General features: G+C 44.9%; 1 protein-coding gene across 1 annotated transcript; it reads left to right on the top strand.

Annotated features, from left to right (window-relative positions):
- The first annotated feature begins 20,337 nt into the window (after positions 1–20,337).
- On the top strand, positions 20,338–24,533 carry fgf16 (fibroblast growth factor 16). Its single transcript, XM_076103408.1, has 3 exons — positions 20,338–20,661; positions 22,063–22,166; positions 24,288–24,533. The coding sequence occupies exons 1-3, from the start codon at positions 20,358–20,360 to the stop codon at positions 24,531–24,533; spliced, it is 654 nt and encodes a 217-aa protein (XP_075959523.1). The 5' UTR covers positions 20,338–20,357.
- The last annotated feature ends 2,707 nt before the right edge of the window (positions 24,534–27,240 follow it).

The raw sequence follows: 27,240 nt of genomic DNA, 5'->3' as shown, positions 1-27,240 counted from the left end.
TTAACAGTAACACACTGATGCGCCTCTGCACAATATGAGGCTATGTACTGTAAATGTGCGCCATCCTGATAATCTGCACCAAAAATGCATGTGTGAGTGTATAAGGAGCGTGTGTGAGCGACCCCGTGCAGGGCTCCTCCAGCAGCTTCTCAGGGTTGGCGGCTCCTTCTCTGGGACCTCTGGCGTTCTTATCCACGTTGCAGTTAAGCTTCAAAAATAAAGAACCCCTGAGACCCATTCGCCTCAGCAGGCAAACCCCGCACCGACAATGCGTCACAAGCTCCACACTGACACTTTCATGGCGATTCTTTTTTTCCTCTTTCTTCATTTCGCTCTCTGTTTTTCTATACATATATTTTAACAGTTTGACCTTTGGAGGACTTTCACAATTGTTTCCTGCCTCATTCCCTGTTTTCTTCTTCTACACCCCCCCCCCCCCCCCCCCCCATTGTAGTTGTTTTGTTTTTCTGTTTCTCACTCTGGATTTCTATGGTGACAGTGCGCTTCCCAGGAAATATTGGAGGCTGGGGGATTAGGAGGCGTGAAGGCGGATGGATGGCTTTCTCATAAATAGGTAGGAAACTCCTGGAGCTGTGCGGATGGGATCAGCAGATGTGTGAGATGAACTCAGGCTCTAATTGGAGACTTTTCTGTCAATCAGATGTAATAAAGAAATATTCACACAGGAGAAACACGGGCACCCTCTTTGTCCAGAACTTCATATCATCTCATCTGACCTGAAGGGGAAAACGCCTTGTAGTCTCCGTTATAAGCAGACATAAGGATTGCACGCACTGCATGCACATATGAAGGTGCACAGAAACATCTCCCAAGCTCCTACAGGTAATGACATCATCAGATGCAACTTGCACGTTTCATCACAGCGAGGCAGTGCATGCTGACAGGATCCCATCCAGTGCAGCTCCATAATGGTATGGGAACCACACACACTGCAAAAGCCTCAAGTCAAAACACATCAAAACACTCAAGGCAGCAGAACGGGAGGTCGACCAGAAACAAGCTCAGCGTGTTTACAGTCTGATTCGACTTGTTTGGAAGAGAGGTTTGGCCTATTGGAGGGTTCACCGGGATGTTTCGCCGCAGTGTTCAGCAATGCTAACACGGTTTAATGAGGGAGTTGGATGTCGACGTGTGGTTGCGTCAAAGTAAATGCCAACCTCTGTAGTACAGCACTCTTGGCCTTTAGAGAGTGAGAGACAGAGAGTGGCTCAGTGTGTGTGTGTGTGTGTGTGTGTGTTTCACAGAGAGCATTCGTGTGGTTGGGAGCCTAAAACATCCAGTGGCTGCTGCGCTCCATACTTGCCTGACCGCGGCAACCACAGGCCAGCCACAGCTAAGCCCCCAAAGCCAATTAAAATGTTATGAATTGGAGTTCCCTTTATTTATTTATTTATTTATTCCTCCTGGCGGTGAATAGCCAGGCACTTACTGTAACTGCACGAAACTGGCTGCAAGCATCAGGCCTCCTCCTCCTGCTGCTGCTGCTGCTGCCTGTGGGAAACATGTCAGTGGGGGTCCCTCTGAGGCCTGGCGGGCCAGACCAAACCCCCGGATTTTTAAACAAGCCTTCTGACAGACGGACAGCGGAGAGGAGAAGGCGTACGAGCCTGGCTGCCATGGAGCAGACATCAGACAGAGGCTACAGGAAAGGCCCCGCCACGACCTACGCGCCGCATACCAAACATATTGCGCAGTGACGCATGGTGCACTGACCACGTAACCCTGCGCAGTCAGAGCTAAAGCCTGTAAGCACCTGTGTGTGTGCGTGTATTGTGCAGGAGGGGATCGCCTCCCTTATAAAAACATCCTGCAGGTCCAGCTGAACACACACCGGAGTCCCCAGCAGCCCTAAGCTCCGCACACTGGGCCGCATGGCAAACACCCCAGGAACACACACTTCTTCAGGCCTCACACACATCCCCACCCTCGTCCCCCCCAACGTCCCCAAGGGAACCACAACCATGCTTTTCCCAGGCTTTGCTCATATCGTGTGTCACAGGTGTTTAAGTAGAGAAACAGCGGCAACAGGCCTACTGCCGCTGCCAGTCGCAGGCGTGAGGGAACACGCTTGATATTGCCTTGACAACATGTTTATTTCTTTGGTGTTTTGCCTTCGCCTCGACAAAATGCCTCTCCCCGGACTTCGCCGCGTAAGTCCATGTACAACACCAACACCCTACAGATGACAAGGCATCACCTGAAGTAATACCCAACTCCTGATGTAATCCACCTGGCCTCGCTCCGCAGCAGGAGTGTTTTCTGTTGCCTGTGTGTGTGCGTGCATGTGACTGAACAAGAGGAAGAGCTTGTTCCTATTTCTTACACTGTGTGTGTGTGTGTGTGTGTGTGTGTGTGTGTGTGTGTGTGTGTGTGTGTGTGTGTGTGTGTGTAAGTGTGTGTGTTTGTCCTGCACTGCAACAGGAGGGATTACAGCTGATTGTGCTCACTGTCTTGGGAGGAAAGATACTGCAGTGAAATGATTCCTTTGTCTTACGCTTCTCTCTCTCTCTCACTCACTCACACACACACACACACACACACACACACACACACATGCACACAGACAATCCTTCAGGGCACCTCAATCTCCTGGCTGAGGAATGTTTTTCTCGCTCACCCATCAACACAGGGGGAAATTGTCCGTGCACGCGCGCGCGCGTGTGTGTGTGTGTGTGTGTGTGTGTGTGTGTGTGTGTGTGTGTGTGTGTGTGTGTGTGTGTGTGCGTGTGTGCAGGCTCAGGGGAGACAGCTCGTAGAATACCTGCGAGTGGGGAGACAATATCTCATGTCTTAGCAGGTTGAGGAGACAAAGTAAACAGCAAGTAACACGACAACCTGTTCCTAGATCAGGCGGAAAGTTCCACCGCACATCGCTTTCCATCAGTTAATCTAGATTGCTATCAGAAAAGATCAAATTCTCCGTCATTACCACTTCCCTTGCTATGGAAGATGAATAGCATGGAAAAAATCAGCTGCAAACCAAATAACAATGCAATGGAAAAAAACTTTTTCCACATGTAGCTAATTGCTGAAAAGACACGCAGCTTGTTTCATCTTTTCAATCACATCATTGTGTTTTTCGGTAACCACTAGTGGCCGTAGTTTGCCCTGAGGTGCAATTTGTCAAAACAAATAACACACGCCCAAGGACGAGGTTATGAGAGGGATGCTCTGAAAGGAATGAAGGAATTCAGATTGCATGTTCGGAAAGAGACATTTGTCCACTCCGTCCTCCGCTGGGTGAAGAATGCCGATGTTAACGGGGCTCTTGTGGAACGATGGATGTGTGAAATGTTGTGTCTCTCCAGGGCCCAAGAGGTTCGCTTCCACACTCTCCAAATCCTCCCCAGCCCTTTGATATCATGTCTTCCTTGCAGCGTGTTTGACCCTGGCCAGTACAGCAACACTTATCCTCCCCTCTGGAAGGAGTGGGAATACTTGTATTTGTCAAAATGGTGGAAACATGGAAACCAGAGAGAGAATTATTCCCACAGACACTCCTTTAGCAACAGCTAAAACCAGAGTGGATGACCGAATTGTATGAGCAAATGCAATTTGGTGTGTCAATAACAATACCGCTGATGAAAAACAGTTGGCGTCTGAAGAAAAGTGATGGATTGTAAAAGTGTCTGAAAGAGGAGGGAGTTCTTTGGGACGAATTAAAAGAGCCTCATGTCCTCCAAAAACAGCTAACAGGAAATACCGCAAAGACATAAAGTTGTGTGAGGAGCTGAGAGGCTTCATGTATAATTTGCTCTGCCTTTTGATTTAATGTTCTTGGCTATTCAGGGAATTTAAAAAAAAGAAAGTGGCTTTTCTTTTTTTTATCTCAGTGCCGTAAGTCTGAACTTTGACTTATTTCCCATAAATAAAGAAAGGTACCCATGGCAAAGCAGATACAACAGCTCATATTTTCTTCACAATTATCAAAGGGGGCGGCAGACTGCACCATGGGTACAGGGGGGGCGCAATTCACCAGACCATATCATATAACAAAACCTCTTTGATCTTCCACGGTAAGAGTGGAGAGGTTTTTCCTTCGCTTGAAAAAACAAACAGGGGCATTCTTTCCAATCGAGTCTACTGTATGCGCAGGCACATATTTTTGTTTTCCCTTTTCCAGCCCCTCCCCCCATCCCAATCAATTCCTGCTGGAATTACCGCATTATTCCATGGAAACTTCCTAACATGAGCAGGTGTTTCAGACTCTCAGGCTGATTGCCAGACAGCGGAGGCCGTGGTGCAGTTGATTGTTAGCGCTAATGAGAAGTGACAGCGCATCTGAAGCCGGGGAAAGAATAGAGGATCATTCGACTTTCCGGAGCTGCTCTGGGAGTTATCAGGTTAAACACAGGTTAAACACAAATCAGAGAAAACACTTAGATCCACCATTAATTGTTTTTATACTTGACAAGTTCAACTGCAGTTGCTTAAATGAACAGTGCATTTAAAGAAATTACACTTGCACAATTAAACTAATTATTATTTCATAGCCTCAACTGTGTATCATATTGTTCATTTTACAGATTCAATAAGAAACGATAAAAAAGATAGGTAGGATGGGTGCTGGATCAAAGAAATCTGAATTAGTAAATGAATTAAAACGTTACACTGCAATACAAATCCTTCTAACGGGAGCTACTTGGTACGCAGATCCCTCTCTTTTAATTTTACAGATGTAACACTTTATGCAGGGCTAAATTGTGAGGAGGTGAAAGTTCAGCATTCTTGGGAGCTGCAATAATAAAGCAACAAGATAGATGATATTTCATCCCCGAGTATGCCGTGCTGAAAATAGCATAATGTGTCAAGATAACACTTTTTATGAGACTTAAATTAATGATGAATGGGTAGCCTCTATGGCACCAATTTATCTGTTTTATGAGCAAATATTCACAAATCATATGTCAACCAAGAGATATTTTTCACTTTGTTTTCTTTCCCGTAATTTATTTTCCTGTTTGACTTTCCTTTGTACAGCGAAGTCAGAGACGTCAGAGAATCGGCTTTGATTGGCCATCTGCCCAGGCGTGGCAGGTGTTTTGAAAGCGGAGAGACACTCCATAAATCCAATGAAGAACATGTTCACAGGCAAACAAAATGTCATCAACCCGACCATCTACAGGCTTTCGATCGAAAGCAGAAACCGGCAAGCATCTCCACCACATCTGTTTCTTGTGACGGACAAAAGTCATGAAATCACTCACCAGAGAGGCGGGGAGGGACGAAGCAAGAGAAAGAAACAAGAGTTAAGGTGGTTTCAATTAGAGAGCTATAGATAACCCTTCATTTATTTGAGGCTTGGCCTCTAAGAACAAACGTTAAATTCACACCATTGGCTAATAGAGTCTTCCCTAATGAAAGCAGATACCTCTATCAGTCCTGGACATCATCAGCTGCCTGCTGTTTTCAGCCAAGTATCCAGCCATGCTGACAGGACGAAGGGTAAACACTGGGGAGGGCGCACGCAAGGCTCGAACCTGTGCACTCTGGACTGAAGCTCTGACAGTGAATAACTGAACGCCTGGAACGGGAACAGAGAGAGGGCCACATCTGTTAGGCTCATGACTGGGCCGATCCACAGCGAGTCCGTGCCCCTACGAGGGAGCTGAGACGAAATGCAAAAGTCAGAGCCACCTTCAGACTTCTTCCACACCTCGCCCCCTCATCCCAGCCCATCCAGTTCAAATAATCCTGCATTCATCCCCCAAAAATATGATATCCCCCAATAAAGACCATGCTGTTTTTCAAATCTTACTGGCCAGGTCACCGTGTCGGGACAAAAGCACCTAATATTGCACCACAGAGCAGTCTGCTAAAAGACGACAGCACCACTCAGTTTAACTTTTTGTCAGCGTTTTAATATTCCGAGGCGGAGGACGTATGAGTGAAACCTTATGGGCCAGGTGCATCCGCAGAGCAGCGTCAGAGTCCCTGATTGAGACACAGAGAGAGAGAGAGGAGGCAGACAATAGACAGGCTTTGTGAGGACAATGAAAAATCCATGTGTCAACGTGGGCATTTCCAGACCCCGGGGTCAGAGATGTGAAGTTTCATAATGCAGTGATCACTTGGCGAAACCTAAACAAGCCTGTGATTTTAACATCGCTGCTCTCCACCTTCTCTGGAAAATGACTTATGTCTGGACCTCTGGAATGTGTTTATAGACGGCAGTCCACCTGACAAAACCATCGGCAGATATATGAACTACTGTCACCAGTCACTTCAAAGGTTATGCTCATATCTTCCGAAGAAGCTGCGGCTGTGTGTGCGTGCGTGTGTGTGTGTGTGTGGTCCCCATTATCCCATGAATTCAACAGAAGAAAATGTACTCATTACCACCAGGCCTATAGTGTCTCCTGTGTTTGCCACAACATACTAAAGTCACCCTCTATCAGTACTTTTCTTTGTCGCTACCCGACTCTCCATGAATCTCCTCCCCCAAACAGCGATTGTCAATCAAATCTTAGCAACTGTTGCTGGGCATGGCAGGTCTGTCAAGCTTTGGATTTCTCCACAGTTGTTGTGAACAAGACTGTAATAAGAGCAATATCTGACATCTAAAGGGTTTCGGAGGGTAGTGTTTATTTGACACAAGAACAAAAGGGTAACTTATTCATTAAATGGTGTGTTTATCTGCTCTAACGTAAACTGCAACCGTTAGCACGTCCAGCTAACTAGCTTACTAGTCTGACTCACCAGATGTAGACTGTAGGTATAAGCCTGCCACTGGCCGCATATTTCACACGGCATTCTCCTACCCTTCCGCTATCAATGCTATCTATTTGGCTAAGGGTGCCGTCGCTGCATCCCGGGCTTATCGCCATTCCCAGGAGATTGTGATTCATGACGATTATGTGCCAGGGCGGTTTTTTTCTTTCCCCAAAACCAGAATAATAATGTTAGGATCCAGACCCTTCTCTAGTGCTGACGCAACACTGTTTAGTTAGTTCTGGCTGAGCGAGACTAGCATACCTACGGTAGCATTCCCGAATGTTACTTCCAAGGCCAATGAGCACATCCTAACTAGGTAACTAACCAGGTAATGTTCTGGGTAACAGGTTAGGTTATGAAAAACAGAAAGCCCAGCTCATGACTAGCACATCCTCAAAAAGTCACCAGATGATATCATGACGCCATTTCCATAATGGTGACATCATCACGTATAACTTTGCATAAAGCTTAGAGTTAGCGTTGCAGCAAATGCCTTGTAGCCTGTTGCTGTGTCGCTCTTAGTGGGAACACAGCGTAAAGGAGTGAAGCTTAATTATCTATCAATCACACAGTGGGCAATGGTAGGGAAACAAGTTCTGCACAATTTCTAAAAGTGTAGTAAATCCAAGTAAATGTTAATCAATCAGGTGCTTCATCAACATCGATTGTCCTTTTTCTTCTCAGTCCCTGAGCAGCTTGTGGGAAACACATCACTCTGAGGCGTAAAGGTCTATTTCTGTCTCTCTCTTTATATACAAAGCTGCCTGCAAGTCCTCTATGAAATGCAGCTGTTGCCTTTACTAGAGCTCAGAGACTGTGAAAATGAATAACCTCACTTGTGCCTCACACGCTTTCAAGCCAATACGAGCATGTTTAAAGTCAAAATACAAACAATGTCACGACAAATAGTTCCATATTTCATCCATGAAGCCAGCAGAGTCTCTTTTTCGCTTTTCCCACATTTTCCTACGAATGTACAGCAACTATGAGGGATCGGTGCAACTGCACAAGCCCCTTGCAGTGAAGAACCTGTTCAGGCAACAAAACTAGTTGGGTAGGTTTAGGAAGAGATCATGGTTTGCTTGATAAATAAGTCAACGTTGACTTCTGGTTTCACACGGGACATGAACAGCTGTCTCCTGGGAGAAACTCCTATGCAGACTTAGTGGCTCTTTATACTACGTCACCTGTCACTACTTAACAGTCCTAAATACTTGTGCAGTATAATCACACATCTATCAGGTCACAGTTTAATAGTTTGACATATTGGTAAATACATTTACCTAAAAGCTAGACGAAAATATATGGTTAGCTTAGCTTAGCATAAAGACTAGCAACTGGGGCAAACAGCTCTGCTGGTTGCTCAATTTATTTACTTTTTTCTGATCATAGAAAGAATTCAGATGTCGAATCTTATGATCAGCAGAATATCAAACATTCAATAAAGAGCAGATAAAGGGCATTACATGTTTCATGAATATATGTTATCAATTACATGAATTCACATTATCTCTTGATATATTGCATTTCCACAGGGATCTTTTGCTCAAAGTGTTTTTTATTCTTTTGGGGATTGTCTTGGGTTTTATTAATCTCACCAGGTCAATTGATTTTTAATCAATTAATTTAGCCTATGGTGGGGGTGTTGAGGTTTTGTTACCTGTGCAAATACATAAACTAAATTAAACTTTTTCTCAGTTAAGCACGGCTTGATCCTAAATTCCATGAAAACGCTGACCTTCTTGAACTCTCAACTAAACCAATAGTGCAGCATAAAGACACTATTCAAAGCTAAATGGAAAACCAGAACAACCTGCAGGTAAACCAAAGAGCCTTTGTTCCACCACGGTGTGTCTAATAACTACTTTTATCTTTGCCCACATTTTTCCGCTCCTAATCCCCTGCACGTCGACTTAAACAAGGAAATAAAAAAACTCCTATTTGATTCCATAAATCCATTTGGCATATATACAAGGCCTTCTCTCAGTGTGTGATCCCAAAGAGAAGCAGCGCCTCATCAAATTACTACAGCTATTCATATCTGCCTCCCCTCTACTGGAAAGATTTAGGTAGAACCCAATCCTATCTTTCCCCAACAATCTTCAGTCTCTCTTAATTGTCCACAGTTTAACTACTGGATTAAATAGCATCAGTCGTACAGCCAGCGAGAGTGAGACGAGGCTTTCTGAATGTAGACTGACTCTAAAAAAAATAACCTAGAATGCAAACTTCTCTTTGGACAGTCTTTAAACTTTTGTCTCTTTGTGTTCATGGCTCCATACAATACTGTCTAATTTCCATCACTGGTGTTTTGCAGTTGTGCTGTATTAAACTTGTTTACACCAGCCAGAGGGAGGCACAAAGTTAAATTGTAGATTACAATCCAGTTTATAATGTTTAAAAGGAAGCAGGAGAAAGACGCTCTAAATGCTTACTTTATAGCAATTTTCCAACTGTCTAGTATGGACAAATATCTACAAAGCCCAACAAAACTATAAAAATATGCCCCAAACTGATGTTTTGTTTTATGTATTTAATGCTATTCAAGTTTTAAACATTACATTATCAAATTCGGATTCAATTTGTTGAACTTGCACGTAAGCTTGCAAAGAAATGTCATCGTTGGCCTTTCACGAGCTGGCGAAGCCTAGTTGCTGCTCCCCCGAGTAGAAACACAATCGACCAATGTTGTCCAAACATAATCAATGAAATTACTGCACGTCATTTCTCATAACAAGTAAGAAGTAAAGGGGACAAGTAGCCATGAAGCAAGCACCATGGTGTCTTTGCAATAGCAACAAGCAAACATCATCTCAGCTTGGCTTCGCTTGCTGACTACAAAATGAATTGTCTGGAGTGTCACAAGGAAGAAAAATACATCTCTGACAAATATGGTGTCCAGCAGGTCTTTTCAGCATGAATCAAAACGCCTGCAACGGCTGACATTTTGAAGTGGTTATCACTCTTCATTTTGACACGCTTGTTCAGGGTGGACCACAGGGACGGAGCAGCCAGAAGGTTTTGGAAGACTCCTTTTCTTTTGGAGTTGCACAACGCTGCTGTGAGTTTGAGGACAGCGAGTGCATCCTGGTGTCCTGCAGTTGTCTTCTTGTTTCGAAAATGTAATAACTTACTATGAGCGACCTACAGCTTAGCACTGCATCGGTGTCTAATGTGTGCTGCAGACTGACGGTGAATGGAAAATCGTATCTTGTTCAAATAGCTTCACGATATTGTGAGGCCCGATGTTATAAATTGTGTGTAATCAGTGCTTTGGCGTTGTTCACCAATCGCTGCAACTGGCCAAAAGCAAAACACAAGCATGAAAACACATGGAACTTAAACTGAATACAAGATGGCAGTGTTTGTTTGGCTGCAAACACCTAGATTGATTAAGCCTTTGCATGAGAGCCGAACAACAGGTGTCTTTGTGCATATAAGGCTGCAGCGGGCAGAGAGCGACCGGCGCTTAGGGTTTCACTCTTTGAAAGTGATACGGGTGAGCTGCTTTTCTCAGGCCTAACCCCAAATCTGCCGTTGATGGACAGACCACCCAACTCTCAGCTCTTATGGGCGCACAGTGGGGCCGCTCGCAGCAAAGGCAGCCCCCTGTCATTCTCCTTTGGGAGGGAAATGGATCAGCCGACTGTTTGTCAAGTACACTGTCAGGGTCTCCCTCGCAATCAAACAGCCAGATTTCCGAAACAACAGCATTACACTAATGGATACCTCTGGAATACACGCAGTGCTTTACAAACCCAAACCTTACATCCGTCTTAAGATGGCTTAAAATGTGACATCAGCAGCATCAACAGAAGAAAAAAACAGTCCATGCCTTGGTCTTTGTTGAAGTACAGAAAGGTACCTTGTAGGAAAAGTAGGACAGTTTAATCAGTACAAGTTTAACCATGGAATGATAAATTACATTTTTATGGAGATCTGTCCCTTTCCCTGTCTCTGTTTCACTTTATTGTGGGACTTTATAGGAGGTTTCTGCCCTGTATTCTGATCAGAATAAAGATTCCCGCAGGACGTTGCAGTGCCAGAGCCGAGGATGCCATAGCCATTGGTCAGAGGGCCGGGGGTTAGCCTCGCTGGGCTGCTCAACTGACCGTGCTTCTTCGCCAAAAGATTCACACCCATTCTCTTCTCTCCAGAAGGATCCCTTCCTTAAAGTCTTCCTGATCAGTCATGGGGCAAACAAAGCCACCGAGAACCCTTGGTTTTGGTTTTCTTTCCCTCAATGACCAGAAAACAGACTCGAGAACCGTCAAATGTTGAATCAAACCCTGAGCCAAAAACAAGCTTATCTACCTCTTGTCCTGGCACATCACACCCGCTATCTTCTTGGACACAAACCCTTCATCTATCTTTCTTCCAGATCTTTTCTGTCAGAAAACATATTGCTACATACGTACTTGCGCTGCGCGCCCAGTTTGCGAAAGAACACAAGTCGTGTTTGGCTGGTGAAGGGGGCAACCATGTATGAGTCCAAATCCTAAACATATGTTCCCCCCCCCCCCTCGCTCGAGGAGATCTGAGATACTGATAATTACTTTCATGGCTTTTCTGGGGTGAGCTCTTATGAGGGGACCCCTCCCCAATTAAACTGGGGCCCCATGTGTCTCTCCAATCAATAAAATGGGAACTGGATCGAATAGCTCGGCCAACAAACAACACTATGTAAGCCACACAAATTAAATCCTACCCTCAAGAATGAAAACACAATAGCTGGCCACTGTTAATGCAAAGTATATAATCCATGAGTTTATGAAAGCGTGAAAAACAATATTTGAAGAGGCTTGAATTGGTGACTTTCCTTCAGTAATCCAGCATCTCTGCTCTCTAAATCAATCCATCGTCACATTGATACTGCATATTACACAATGTGGGTTGAGAAGAAATTAAGCCCATGATTAATTTCGCTGTGGACATTTTTGTCAAAGCGCTTACTTCATCCTACACTTTGTTCATTACTCAAACACATCTGGCTGACAGGTGCCCCGTCTGTTAAACGTTGAGTAATTTCATTCCAGCAAAGAGGAGCAAATGGAGAGGAGTGGAGGATAAGGTACTCTATCTTCTATCTGTGATGACATCAGGGCTTTGAGAGCTTGTTAGTGATGGAGAGTTAAGAGCGGCATTGCTCACTTTCTACGGACAGTAATCCAGCCCACCGCTGTCAGTGCCCTTTCAAAGCACTGATTACTCCATTTCCAAGGGCCTAATCTCTGTAAACAATCTCTGTTTTCATTATCTTTTAAACTGATTAGCCCTATGAATATAACTTTCCAGCGCTGGACTCAGACAGAAAAAAGAAAAGCACTGCCATATTGATGCCAGCTGTAGCTGCATGACCTTACAAGAGAAATAAAGCTGTGATACAAACACAGATAGGGGAGCGGACTTGGGGGGGGGGGGGGGGGGGGGACATGTGTGACTAGACGTGCTTGAGAAGCATGACAGACATCGCATAAAAAAAGATTTCCTGAGGGAAAATCCTTAACCTGCTTGTGGTTTTGCATAATTTGCAGCTGGATATTATAGTCAAAACCTGGGAATAAACAAAGTCTCGACCATTTTCTATGAGACTAGATTGACAGTCACTAGACAAGTGCATGAGGAGGTTGTTGTGGTTGCTCTTACCAGTATAGATGATATGTTATCGCAATGCAAATATCAAAATAGAATCTTGATTGATTTCCCTCTTATCTCTTTCTTTCTCTCTATCTCGATGTCCTCCGTGCCATTGTAAATGAAATGTTTCTTTTTTTCCCTCCCCTCCTTCTGGACAAACTGAGCTAACGTTTGCCAGCACAAGTCTCCATCTGTTAACAAACACTTCCAATATGTTGAGAACAACATCTTGGCCCTCAACGTCCTCCATCAGGATGTGATGAACGCCGTGCACCTGTCTCAGCATCCAGCCTCGTTGCTGGCAGCGGAGAGACTCAGTCTCAACCGAACTACTTTACGCCCACATGACATCAAAGACGGAGAAGTTGAAGACTTCGGGTGAAAACAGTCGGTTTCTGTGCTTTCTTTTCCATTTCAGCCTCCCAATACGAATCACAAAAATGAACCCGCTGCCCCCATTAGTTCGTTTGGCATTTCATCATTTGCCAAAAATCACTTTGAGTCAATTCAAATGTCTCTGGTGGAGGACCTGTTTAATCTCCATGTGCACACGAAAGACATGCCTTCTGTTAATCCTATTTGGTAAACAAGTTTAAAGCATTCACATGCACAGGCTTACATAGTCACCCCAAACTGTAAATCACTCTAGACAGAAAATTACCTCCACTAATAAACCAGATCTGAGTGTTCACTTAAGTCAACCGAGGGGAGAATAACAGCAAAACTACGTCAGAAGCTGAGGCGGCCTTGATTACAGAAACTGAGAAAGAACTCATCCACTCACGCCAAGAGAGTCAGCGAGTTGGACTCTGCCTTCGTATCGTGACACGGAGGAATGTTTAAGAATGAATGCAAAAAAAAAGAAAAGGGACAACCTGTGTCACCCCGCTCTGAACTCCCCACTGTGATTAACTAATGCATCTCCATTTGTCATAGCGTGACATTGCATGATTCTGAGGCAATCTGAGATGTTGGCTGGGCCACGAAAGGAGAAAACATCAGCACCCTCTACTGACGAGCCGGCCGGCTTCAGGGCCCCAGCGGACTTTGAGTTAATTTCCTTACGCTTACATCGAGGTTGCTTGTCTAATTATCGTCTTATGATAATGCTGCCACTGAGCTTCCTGCTAATGAGTACCAGATCCATCCTCTGAGCTAGAAAGCTCGGTGCTGTTTTGCATAATTTAAACCATTGTGACTGTTATTAAACCCCAAGGATTATGAAAATGGCAATAAAGTCAACAAAAAATGTCACAACCACACAACAACTATACATTTGGGAGTTCCTAAGTGGATATTCACACTTCTTTCAACCACAATTTGGCTCCTGTTCCTGGGGACTGTGTAGAATATTAGGGATGGAGATGGAGTCAGAAAAGGGGGAGGGTTATGTATTTTTGCAGAGTGAAGGGTAGTTTGTATAATAATATATATAAAAATGTGCAAATTATTCCTAATTCACATTTAGTAATCAGTGGTGAAAATACCTGTACCATTTAAGGACTTTTATATTGTTTGCAGACATCAAAGGGAATTTGTTGTAAATTCTCTTACTCAAGAGGAGGGTCCAAAGAAAGATATATTAACAATGAGGAGAGTTTTTATAGAGCGAAACATTCAGCCTCGCTCCCTCCTCCCCATTCTGCACAGTCCCTTAAGTTCTCTGAACTTGAAAGACCAGTTAAATCAAATTCAATAAATGACTTTAACAAATGACTTTCCTCCAGCTCTGCACATATCAAAGGCCATTCTGGCTAAAATAGAAGTGCAAAGCATTTTATATCAACTCACAAGATCAGTGAGCAAGCAAATATAAACTCCGGTTATCATTATAAATCCTTCCCCCCCCACATCTGCTTGGACTAGAGGGGACAATAAGTCAGCGTAGCAGGTAAACAGTTTTGGGATATATTTGGCTTTTCTGTGAAAGGGAATGACTAAATATAAAGTGTGGGGTAAAGGTTTACGTCAGAACCAAGACATCCTGAGGTACGGGACGCCTGGCCTTTTTCATCTCTGTGTAACTGAACCTGCATCAGTATGTCACTGTCTCCTCGGCTAAACAAATTAGTACATTTGATTGATCAAAGTTTATACGAGAGGGGGTATTTGATTTCAAACAGTGAGGGGAGCGAAGAAGGGAGGAAGAGCGAGAGGGGGAATGTAAATGTAAAGACACAGGCCGAGTGAGAGGGCAAAGGAGGGGGTGAAAGAAAGAGAGAGAAGAAGAAGAAAAAAGAGACTGAGCAGCTGGATTGCCATGTAAATAGCTGTGCAGATAGGTAGGGTTGGGCTCCGTGCCAAAGGCTCTACAAAGGGCTCCTAACATCTGTTTGAGGGTAGATTCCTGCTCTGTGTTGTTGTAAGAATAATAGTCTCGCTCTGAGGGCCCGTTCCCTCATCAGACAGGATCATGATCACGCATATACACTCTCTAACATCAGACCGCAGCCCTGCAGAGCTGAGAAACACGAGTCGGGCTGTTATTGATGTTATTACGCCGCACCTCAGTCATCAGCGCGGATGGACAGGTGGAACATCGCTCACACAGCGGAGGCTCCTTTCAGCTAGTCACTTATGAAGCAGGAGCAGGCTAATGTGAGGCTGCAATTAATTAGGCAGAACAATCCTAAAGCTGTAAATGCATTGACGAATCAGTGGCTGAGACGATGATCAGAGGAATTAGCGAGTAAAAAAGTATCAAAATGTCATGGTTAAGGGGGAAGTTTACACCAAGAAATACAGTATTTAGTGTTCCAGTCCATATGCAAGTCAGCCGACTAATGAAAACAGCAAAACCACAAGTTTGGAGCACGGATAATTAACCGCTAAACCAAAATGTTGGAGACAAACTTAAAATATTCCAACCAATGTTTTCCCATTGAGTAAAAAAAAAATAATACAAAAATCAGTGGGACATCGCTGTTGGTGTGTCATGACAAGGATCTTTTTTCCGCTCCCAAGAACATATGCAAGCAATTTGTACAACAAATGTTGGTTTTAGACTGTGTTCCTTGCATACTTGTGGCTTCTCAAAGCCTGCAGGGCTCCATTCGTTAGTGCTTGAAAGCAAAGCAAACAAATTAATTAACACTATCTTTACACAGGGTGGCCAAGGAAAGCAGGCGCTGAAATGTTACACCATTACCTAAATTCACATGCATCTGTCTGTGTCCACTCCCCCCCCCCCCCCCACCCCCCGTCCACCCCTTCTGCGTACCCCTCCCACCCCTGCCCCGGCGCACACAGCGCCCTTGAACAAGGCCGAAGGACCACCTGCGTGAAAGAGGAGACCCTCTCTGTTATGTCTCTGCTAGGGAATGAAATAACACGGAATCCAGCTCTGCAAATAACTCACAGTGAAGATCATTTTCCACATGCTGCTTGACAAAAGGTAAAATAAGAACAGATGATGTCCCCTCTCTCTCTCTCTCTCTCTCTCTCTCTCTCTCGCTCTCTCTCTCTCTCTCTCTCCTCTCGCTTGCAGCCACACACTCAACAGTCCTTACGCTCTGTTGTGCTGCTTTGCCAGCCGGGAGGCGCGGGGGTCTGACCCCTTTAGTCGCCTTGTTAACCGGGTGGTATGAGATACGAGGTCTCATTCCTAATAGCTGCTGACATCGAGTCAGCCGTTTTTTTTCATGCCGTCACTTGGCTGAGGTTAAGAGGGGTTTGAGGAACCCGATCCCAGATCTGATGATTATGTGTGAGCCATCAGGAGCAGCAGGAGGCCTCCTTCTAAACTGGGCATCCATCACAGGAGGCTGCAACTGGCTCCACCATAACCAGTATGAGGGGGTTCCTCTTGTTTCAAGACTTTTCACATTCTTTATATGCACACTTTTGAGTATCTTCTTGAGGAATTTGCACAAATAACATGCGGCGACATCACAAAAGAAATTGCTTGACGTTTTGGGAAATACATTTATTTGCTTTCTTGCCAAAAAGTTAGACAAGTGGATCGATACCACTCTCATGAAGCTATACCGCCAGCAGCTGGTCAGCTTAGCGTTCCATAACGACTGGGAAAAGAAGGAAACAGCAAGCCCAAAAGCAAAAAACACATATACCAGCACCTAGAAGACCACAAATTATACCAAATCTGTACAAACAAAACCTAAAAGCACCTAGCAGAGATATGACTTCATCATCAGTGAGCTTTAGAGATGCTGGTGAGCATTTTGTTCCCTTTGGACTGAACCAGGTGAGACATTTCCAGTTTTTTAAGCTAACTGGCTGCTGGCTGTAGCTTCACATTCGTATCGATCTTCTTAAATAACTCTCGGCAAGAAAGCGTATTTCCCTCAAAACTATTTCTTTAACTTTCAACATTGAGTCTGCCAAATACACCCAAGCACCTCCAGCGTGCTCCATAATCGAATCAAACACACCTCAGTCGGTGCAACGTACAGACCTTTGCTCAACCCTCTGAAGAGGACACACTGTGAAGTTTGTCTAATCCAAATAAACAGGTGAGGCACTTATTAGCCCCGCCGCAAGTGTAACTTCATTTTAAATTTTGACTCATTGGCTGTGACTCATGGGAGAGCAACTTCAAAGCTGCAGCCGTGCACTTGAGGTCATTATCTTTATTTCTATATCCTCTGCAGGTTCTCAGCATATGGGAACATTTTAACTCTAGATTTTTTATTTTTTTTGTCTACAGCCATAAATCTGCCATGTCAACTATAAAATACAGCTGACCAGCAACAGATGTCGCTCTAATAGCTAGCAAAAAAAAGAAGAAATTAAATCAAAATTTACCACTTCTAGATTTTTATTTTAACACTTAATAGCCTTTAAGATTGATTTCAGTTTTGAACACAGGAGATGGACAGTGAGCAGAAATCCGAACACGCTCAAGAGGAGGGAAGAGGGGGTTGGGTGTTTCCTTTTCATTTTCTATGACTCTGGTTCACTTGCTCAATCCCTTTCTCTCTTTCTCCGCTTCTCTCTTTTCTTGAATCCCTCTCCTTCCACCCTTCGCTGAGACGAATCCTCCTTTCATCCTCTTCTGCAGCGAGGGCCCTGGTGTCCGTTCGCACAAAGCCTGACCATCCCTGACTCCTCGTCAACCCCTTGCCCCAATTCATCAAGCTGAGGCCCACGGGCATTCATCACCCCCACCACCTTTCATATCCCGCACCAGCTGAAAGCCACTGTCCCTCCTCTGACTTCAATGCAGCCGTGACACACCCGTAAGATTTATAGTGGCATAATTAGTAGCAGTGAAAAAGGCCCGCGTGCTCTGGAGGGTCAATCATATACTGTAACCCGCTCAGAGGAGCTCTCAAAGAAAGTCACATCTGCTTCTAAAGAGATGCATAGAATGCACCGCCACCACAAGAAGTTGATGAATTAGCCAAAAACAAGAAGCTGGGGGAATTCATCAAAGCCTCCCAGTGACATCAAAACAATCATACACACTTTGGGTACTTTTAACATACTATTTGTCACCATTCATGGAAGAGAGACACTGTCATAACTCCCATTGCTCTGCAGGGAAGCTGCTGCTGCTTGTGATGAGCCGCTCTGAGGGGAGAACTCACCCTCAAGACGGGGGTTTCTGAAACAGCTTGAAGGAGGTCTAAAATAACATGCCTAATAGTTAAACGGTGTTATTGATGTAATCATGCCCTCCCCTCCCACCCGTCCTGCTGTCACTGATATCTCAAGAACAGTGAACTAATTAAAACGCTCCCGGAGTTTGTTTTCATTTCGCTCTTCACACAGAAATAAAGTCTTCACTAAACAGCTGCGTATTTCTTTTTTTCTCCCCCTCAAAGCCACAAGTTGGGACCTGTTGCCCCACTGTGCACAGAAGAGATGCAAAATCCCCATTCAATCATAAATTACACCTATTATGTATTATTCCTGTTGTGGTTTCTCTGTGTTCCCTCTCATGTGCATGGGGGCACAGCTCACTGTGCACCTGAAATCACCTGAGCTAGGCTACTTTGGCTTCAGCTGACATTAGATGTGACGCAATTAGCTCAGTACACTCAAGCAGTACGTTAGCCTACAGCTCAGAGATAGCCTACTTGTACTTTACTTGAATATTCAAATGTTATGCCACTTTATATATTATATTCAACTTTATTTTCAGACACAAGTCCAGATAAAAAATTTTAATTAAAAAATAAATACAACAACAACAAATAAATACAATACAATACAATACGAGGACACCAAGACAGGTTTAATCATTGCAGTTCAAAAGTCCCTCGTGGTTAAAAAAACATCGACATTTGTTCCAATGTTGGCAAACACAAGAGGAATACCTTGTATCTCTTTGTGTTGGCTCAGTATATATTTGACGATGTTACTAATTACTTTTCAGATTATGTTTTTACATCCAAACAAACTGAGAGCATAGCTCTTTCCTCTCCACCATAGACTGTAAGCTGTCAACGGCTCTCAACATGGCTGAGCCAGCGGCTCACAGCTAACGGTGCTAACAGCGCTACAAACCACAACAGGGCTGTCAGCTAACAGTGCTTACCTGAGCAGGGACCCGAGGGTGGGCTTACCAGCTGTAACCACCATATGAGAGCAGTACATAGCAAGGAGTTGTTTGGTGCATTAGCTTCGCATTAATCAGCTTTTTTGCATAATGAGTATAGGCCTACTTTTTTCTACTACTTTGGTAAAATGTTGAATGCAGGACTAGTACTCTTACAATGCAGTACTGCTACTTTTACTCAAATAAATGGTCTGAATACATCCTCCACCACTAGTGCTAATTCAGGGGGACATTTGTTGTCAATTATAATAGTAAAGTATTAAATATACACATGAATATCTTTATTTTTTTCCCCAGTGTGTTGCGCTTTCTCTCCTGTTTGATCTAGCTAATTACCCAGTAACATAACTTAAGCAGCATCTTATTTGTTGCTTTGCACAAAAGTCAGTGGGGTACATCAACATAATGGAAGATAAATGTGTTTTAAAAGAATACATCTAAAAGAACCTCTGATGACGCCAAAGGTTCATACAGTCTCTGCAGCAGTCAGATTTGATACTTCACGTCATCAACATTTGGATTTTCCTCTTTTTTTCCCCCCCTTTCTTGCCAGTAGTACAAGTGGTTAAGCTGCTGGTTTGCTGGAGCACATTGCAAACGTTGTGCAGAGGGGCGAGGGAGCACCTGCTTCCAGCAAGGAGGTGGAGAAAATGCTCTCATGAAAAACGTCCAGTTGTTGGCACTGATACTTGCGCAAGAGGTTGGATTGCTCTGAGAAAATGCACAGGTTATTCTGATAATCGTATGGGCTAAAACGTTAGCCTGATGCTTTGTGGTTTTCTTTCTACTTTTTTGTTTTGTTTCCAGCAGAGGACATGGTGTGTGTGAGCAAAAATCAGTCAGAGCAAATTATGGATTGCCTTTGTGGTGGAGTGGTTGTTACGCTTTATGATAAATGTAAACTTCGTGTCAGCTGCCATTTGTGTTTGAGCGATGGTGATATGTGCTTCTTCTGCATCTGCGTCGCATTTTAATGCACCACAAACTGTTGCCAGAGTTTCCTGCTGAGAGGTGATGGGCGATGTGGTTTTATCAGACAGCCTCGGACCGCAAACAGAAGCGCAGAAGCTGTGAGAAGACACTGCTGGACTCGGATTCGCTCCGTCGGGAAGATAGATACGGCTTTCTACGTGAGCGGTGACAAGAAAGCACAGACAGCGGCATCATCGGTGGTAAAAGTTGGACTGAAAGTACACATTCAGTGAAGAAACTGATGCGCGTAAGAAGGGATGCCAGCCAGGCGTGGCTTGTGTGTTTGAATATCCAATGTGAGAATGCGTGGGGAGCATGTATATAATAGAGTCTTTCCATCTGATAAACAGAGATATCAAACTGATGATTATAGCAAAGGACGTCCAATAAACTGAGAGGACGCTGCCTGTTTCGGAGGAGCACGGCGCGCTGGGTACGCTTTGGACTTGGTGTAAACTTTTCTCCCCGCTTGAACCACCGAACATTTAAAATGCTGTCGCTTAATTTGACAGCTGTGCACACGATGGCAGAGCTCGGGAGTTTTCTGGGGACAGTCGACTTGGATTTACAAAGCTTTCCGGCACTCGGGAATATGCCTTTACCGGAGCCTCCAGTGGGTTTGAATGAACGGCTGGGCCAGATTGAAGGGAGGCTGCAGCAGGGGTCGCCGACGGATTTCGGGCACCTCAAAGGGATCCTGAGGCGACGGCAGCTCTACTGCAGGACCGGCTTTCAGCTGGAGATATACCCCAATGGGACCGTGCACGGGACAAGACAGGACCACAGCAGATTTGGTGAGGCTATTTCTTGAGCATTTCACTTTTTTTTGTAAGTATGAGACATTTCTAAATATGGAAGATTATGTCACATACGTCTCCACTGACATGTCTAGTTCTTTTTCATTAATTAACCATCAAGGACTTATTAAACACAATGATTGTTAGAGACGTCTATGGCATCCAGTAATGTCGAGAAAACAAGTATCAATTTCCAAAATGTAATTACAGTTTTGATGTATATCTACTAACACTTCAGGTAGTGGGTGAAGTGAGTTTAATTAAGAGGCTTTTTCCTGTCGCACATCCCCTGTGAATACTAATTCGTGCGTCACTGTCACCTGGCGCGCAGGAGAGCAGAGCCACACACCTTTTCCTGCGCGTGGGGGGCAGGTGTCTCTCCTGAGGCGCAAACAAGCAGCGCGCGCGCGTCTCGCGGTCACAGCAACAACTAGCGCGCGCGCTCAGCTCTGAAGATTTGGTAATATTAATGTAAATGGAGCGAGGTGCGGCTCGCGGGAGAACGATAAACAAATCGAGGCTTGGGGGGTGCAGATACGCACATGTCTCGCGCCTCATATCCATGCTGTCATCTCACAGGTGCGGGCCGGCTCGCTCGCTGCGGAAAGAGCCGAATAACCCCAAATTAAAGCATGACCACTGCGGAATTCAGGGAAGGTTTAACGTTCAGACTTCAGCCAAAACAAGCCGGTTTACAGGGATGGGTGGTCCGCGTGTTTGTTTCTGGCTTCACTTAGTTTTTTCTAATGCAATGTCTTTGTCAGAGCTGCAAGAAAGACATGGATTTGATTAGAGGGATATGAAACACACTCTTCACCCCACAAAAAAAAGAAATTAGAGGGATCTTCTCTGTCATCCTCTGGCATCACATGAGGTCGGGGAGATGGGGACCAGGTGGCTGCATGCTGGCCTCTGCCAGCCGGCACAGCCAGCTGGATCCTCTGACTAACCTCTGCATCACAACATCCAATAGCTTTTAATTTTGCTGGTTGTTTCCCTGCCTTTGAAGAACATGTTCGCTTTACTGTAACTTCCAGTGAGTCAGCATCCCACTATACAATTTACCCACATCTCAGCTCCATAAAAGTGGCTTCTCAGTCTCTAGTAGTAGCCACTGGGAAGTTCCAAAAGACAGGTTGCAGACATTTATAGACACCCACAACCTTTCTGTGATTGATGTATGTCCCCGCAAGCAGTTTTCTTTAACATATAGGAATAATAGAGACTAAAAAGCCACATGGCAGGATATAATGCGACAATGAGCAGCAAAGCAAAAAGAAAGCTCCCAAAACCTGACTGGTCTGCTGCCACACTTGTTGCTGGGGAGGGGTGTCTGTTTGTGGGCTTTCCTAACTATTTTTTTTAATATATATATATTGTGTGTGTGTTTGACCTCAGGCATCCTGGAGTTCATCAGTCTGGCTGTGAGTCTGGTCAGCATCAGAGGGGTGGATGTTGGACTTTACCTCGGCATGAATGAGAAAGGAGAGCTCTTTGGGTCGGTGAGTCAAAAAACCTCCTCCTCTCATTTACAACCCCGCCCTCATCATGCAGCCCGGGGTCTCATTCACAACAAGTCTGGCACTCGACACATGCGACTTGTTTTACAGCCACTCTCAGAAAATGAAACTTTTTTTTCCTTTTTTTTTTTTTTTTTCAGTACTGAGCTATCAAAAATAAGTTTTCCAGGAGCAGTCTGAGAGTCAGTTTGTTATCAAGGTTCCCGTACGTGGCAGATGGGAAAACCACAGTCAGACAAAACAAGTATGTTTCTTTTACAGGGTCTCACACTCTCTGTCACATACTTCCCCCTCTCTTTAGCAGCTTTAGAGAGCAAACCAACCTCTTCATTTAGTTTTGAGATATGCAGAAATATTTACATATTTCCCTAAAGTGGAGACAGGAATGTTTGGAGTCACTCTGGATGTGAGCTGTGGGTGAATCTCGTGGAGATCACCTCTCTGTGCGCAGCTGGACTCAAGTTTGGACTGCAGCGTTAAGCACAGAAGAATATCCTGTGCTTTTCCACAGAAAATGTATCTGGAGAACATTCAGGTTCATGTCATCCTGGCTGACTTTCTGTCATTTGTGGATGGTATCTGGAGACATGGGAGAGAGGAAAAGGAAGAGATAAAGACAATGAAGGGGAAGTATGCGAGGGTTACCTGTATCAGGTGTCCCAGGGCAATACCTGAGGGCCTCTCAGGGCCCAGACTCCCCCTGGCTCTGATCATTTCGAACAGAGGCTACTTTTAAGCACGGCCATTATGTTGAAAGTGCAGATATTGTTACCGCGTGCTATCAGAGTCTGGCATCCTCTGGAGCTTTGACCCTGGGGGAGGCGGAGGGTGGGATGGGGGGGGGGGGGGGGGTGGGGGTGGGGGGGTGATGGGGTGAGTAAGTGATTTGTGGGGGGGGGGGGGGGTGTAATTGCACACCTGACTGAGTCACCTGACTGACAGGGGGAGCTGAGAGGCCAAGAGGTGGAAGGGGGAGGGGAACAGGTAGAAGGGTGCTTCCGCCCCACAACCGCCAGACCTCGACGAGCTTTTGATCCGATGAGGTGTGTGTGTGTGTGTGTGTGTGTGTGTGTGTGTGTGTGTCTATTAGGATGGAGCTGGCCCAGACATGTGCCCTCAGGGCTGTGTTTACAGACAACAGCTTCACCACATAGCCACAGCCAAGCAGAGCCTGACAGCTTATCAACAAAATTGCTGCCGGAATAAAACCCGAGACTCTTGCAAAAAACACTCGCTAGAACTGTAACGTGCGCTAACGGCAGAGACCGATCATGAGAATTATCTTGCTTTGTAGAGAAGCCACAGCCTACTAACCAAAAAAAACAAACTAGTCCAAGGTGGGAGAAAGGAGTGTTGAGGAGGGAGAGTGGGAGATAGCAACACTCTTCGAAAGGGGGTCACATTTGACCTTTTGGTCCTGGGTGACCCCTGACTCGACTGAGGGTCCAACCCCTCTTGCTGCATGACTGACTAGTCTTGGCATGAGAGCAGCTCCAGCACTGCAGTCTCTTATTGTTCTCACACACTCACTCAGCCAGCACACTCTCACCTGCTGAACCCGCAGCCATAGCTCATGCTGCTCTGTCAGTGTAGACCGAGGCTTTGAGAGCTGCTGTGTGTGTGTGCGTGTGTGTGTGTGTGTGCGTGTGTGTGTGTGTGTGTGTGTGTAACAGTGGGAGAGAGCGAGGGAAGATTGTACGCCCGCTCGCTGTTGTTGTTGCATCACGGGGAGGAGAATAATTCTCCATGCACAACGAGAGGTTAACAGGTCTGAGGAATGCGTGTGGGGCGTAAAGTGGACAGCTGCTCGTAATGACTTCCCCTCTTTTGTCATAATGAGCAACCTGCCTTAATGAGTTTCTACGGGTTCATTTCAGCTTGCAGGCGCAGTCCGCGACACTTAATGAAATACATAAGAGATCATCATGAAGAGAGGAATCTGCATGCAAATCAGGCATCATCCTTTTCATTCTCAGCTGCATTTTTTATTTTTTTTTACGTCTGTAAAATCATGTCTGTGTTGCAAATGTTCTTCTTTTCTCACTCAGTGGCGCGCAAGCAGGACCTCAGCGATTGACTGATGTGTTGTTTTCTCTCCTGCAGAAGAAGCTGACAGCAGAATGCGTGTTCAGGGAGCAGTTTGAGGAGAACTGGTACAACACCTACGCTTCAACTCTGTACAAGCACACAGACACGGGACGCTTATACTACGTGGCCCTGAACAAAGACGGCTCGCCCAGGGAGGGCAACAGGACTAAAAAACACCAGAAACTCACCCACTTCTTACCCAGGCCGGTGGAGATTGAAAAGATCCCTCAGGCGTACAGGGACCTGTTCCAGGACAGGTGACCAGTGCTTACAGTTGGAGAACCGGTTACATTCAGAGGAACAGAAATGTATAAAAAAAGAGAAGAGGGAGATAGGGTTGTTGTGGATATTTTGGACGTGGTACAGAACTGTTTACCCTCAGCTCACCCTGAGGTCACTCTGTTTGCGCCTCGGCCCACTGCCAAGCACTGACATAAACATTGTGCATGTTCCTGGATGTTGGGGGGGGGGGGGGAGTTATCTTGTAAAACCACTGCATGGACATGGACCCCGCTGTGGGGTGATCAAAATCAGGAGCCCTGTTTTCTGAATAACCACTTTTTTAGAGGTAAATGCATAGATACTGAAGCGACATGCGACGACAAATGGGTTTGAGTAGCACTAAGCTGGCGGGGGGGGGGGGGGGGGGGGGGACTGCAGATTATCACATTGTGCATTTGCCGTGCACTGCACTGCAGTAAATTGTAAGAAAGTGCACATTCCGCATACACGGAGATAGATGGGAGAAGAAGAAGCTATGTTCTACATGCATGTTAAGTGACAGGTCGGGATTGGTCAGGTACTAAAGAAGAAGAATGTCTGTGAGTCAGAGAACAAACTGCTACAAGGCGAACTGGAGTTTTATTAAGTCGACTTCAAAATCAAAGAGGAAAGAGGGGAATAAAATCTCTAAGAAGAATGTGTGAGAGATGAAAGAGCACATCCCCAGTCCCAGCTGTGGACTCACTTGGTCTCCCTTGTAATCATCGGAGTCTAACAATCTCATTCATCACATTTAAATAACATATCAAGCTCGGGACGAAAGCACTTCTCTGACTGTGGTTGTAAAGAAATGTGATGGGCTTTTTAAAAAGGGTGGCGACTTGTAATGTTATCAGGAACATTACTAGAAATGCAAGCAGCTGAGGTGTACATATGGGCGATCCTATTTATGAGATGTACAATATATTTATTTTCTACATATAAAGTATAAATATAAATCTATATATTTATTTATTGCAAAGACTTTATTTTGTAATGAACTTGAAGTTATCTGGACTGTAGATTCTACTGAAATTACACCAAAAACAACTGCAATGAACATGACAATAAAATTGTCCCGCTATTGAGAACTCATTGTGAGAGACTGTTTGCTTGGATTAAAAAAAATCTGATGTACCAATTAAAACCAGATATAGAATCTATGTGAATGTTGCATTTCTTTACTTTGATTTTCAGCCATGCTAGCAGGAAGGCTAGCAGGATGGCTAGCAGGACGTCGATGTTGGCCAGTCGGGCTTTGGTCCAGACTGAAATATTTCAACAACAGTTGGATGGATTGCCATACAATCTTGTACAGACATCCGTGGTCCCCAGAAGACAAATCTAAATGATATTTGGTGATCCTCTGACTTGTCCTCAAGCACCACTATGAGGTTGACATTTGTGGTTTTCACCTGACAATGAACAGATACAGTTTAGCTACATTTAAAAAGTAGCTTTTCAAAAATGCTTCAGCCTTTGCTGATTAGTTGATGTAAGACCAATATTATGCTGCACGCTCATTGTGATTAAAATGCCTCAAATGTAATGTCTTGAAATGCAATAACTGCATGGCATCGTGTCCTGCTGTCTAAAAGATGAAGGTAAAAAGATACAGCACATTTTTCCCCCCCCAGAGGAGAACACAATACAATGCCATGCGCCCTCATAAACCCTTTACCAAGTAATGTGCACAGGCCCTCTCTGTCTCCATAAGGTCTTAGTCAGCCTACAGCCACCGTACAAAATCAGATTCCTTACGCAACTGGATCCCGGCTCCTAATTGGCTTTACACATCAGCATGGATTTAGAGCAGTGATTGGTTGTTCACTGCAGGGGCCTCACAGACTCCACTACAGTGTAGTCCACAGACTTTTCAATGGACAGAAACAGCTGCACAGAGAACCAGCAGGGATGTTCCTGCCGCAAACCTGGAGTGGTGGTAATCTGGGGCTGAGAGGGGATGGGATCAACATTTCAACATCTGCAATAGTTGTAATGTTTCTCCACTGGCAGATATCTGTAAGCTGTGAGAGCAAGCTTCCCTGGGGGGGAGGGAATGGAAAAGTCAAAGACATGCAGGGGAAAACCCTGGCAGACAGAAATGAAAACAATACCAGGAGAGGGGAAAAATAGATGAAAGATTGAAGGGAGGCGAGAGTGGGACAAAAGGCACTTAGTGCTGTGGGAGGGTGTGAAATACAGGGACGCTGCCTCAGGACGCATCAGCTATCTGCCTTCCAACTGTTAGAGCGCTCTAAACTTTGGGGAAATATGCTTTGCTTTCTTGCAGAGAATAAGAAGATCAATGCCACTCTCATATTAGTATAAATATGAAGCTTTAGCAAGGAGACAGTTAGCTTAGCTTAGCATAAAGACTGGAAGCAGGGGAAACGGCTCACCTGGTTATGTTGGAAGGTAAAATAAAGCTGTCCATCCTGTGAGGTTAGTCCTACTCAGAGCACTGACATTTCCATTTTAGTGTCCAAGCTTCCTGCTCATAACACAACTGGGTCCAAATTCTTTAATAAACAAATCAATGGGACCAATATGAAAAACATGTATTTTGTGTGTCCATGTCCTGAAGGTTTAAAACACTGGCTGTAAACACATCAACATCCCTGATACAAGTCCGGCTCGGTACCTTTGCTGGATATCATTCCACAGCTCTCTCCACGCCTTTCTTCTCATCTTCATCTGTCAACAG

Source organism: Anarhichas minor, unplaced genomic scaffold (assembly GCF_050575085.1).
Source record: "Anarhichas minor isolate MPS153535 unplaced genomic scaffold, ASM5057508v1 ptg000028l, whole genome shotgun sequence".
NCBI lineage: Eukaryota > Metazoa > Chordata > Actinopteri > Perciformes > Anarhichadidae > Anarhichas > Anarhichas minor.
Note: the sequence above shows the minus strand (reverse complement) of the source record. Positions and strands in the feature narration are given on the sequence as shown.

Coding starts and splice junctions, on each gene's coding strand:
- fgf16 (XM_076103408.1), top strand. CDS start 20,358: ATGCTGTCGCTTAATTTGACAGCTGTGCACACGATGGCAGAGCTCGGG. Junction 20,662..22,062: donor ACAGGACCACAGCAGATTTG/GTGAGGCTATTT, acceptor GTTTGACCTCAG/GCATCCTGGAGTTCATCAGT. Junction 22,167..24,287: donor AAGGAGAGCTCTTTGGGTCG/GTGAGTCAAAAA, acceptor TCTCTCCTGCAG/AAGAAGCTGACAGCAGAATG.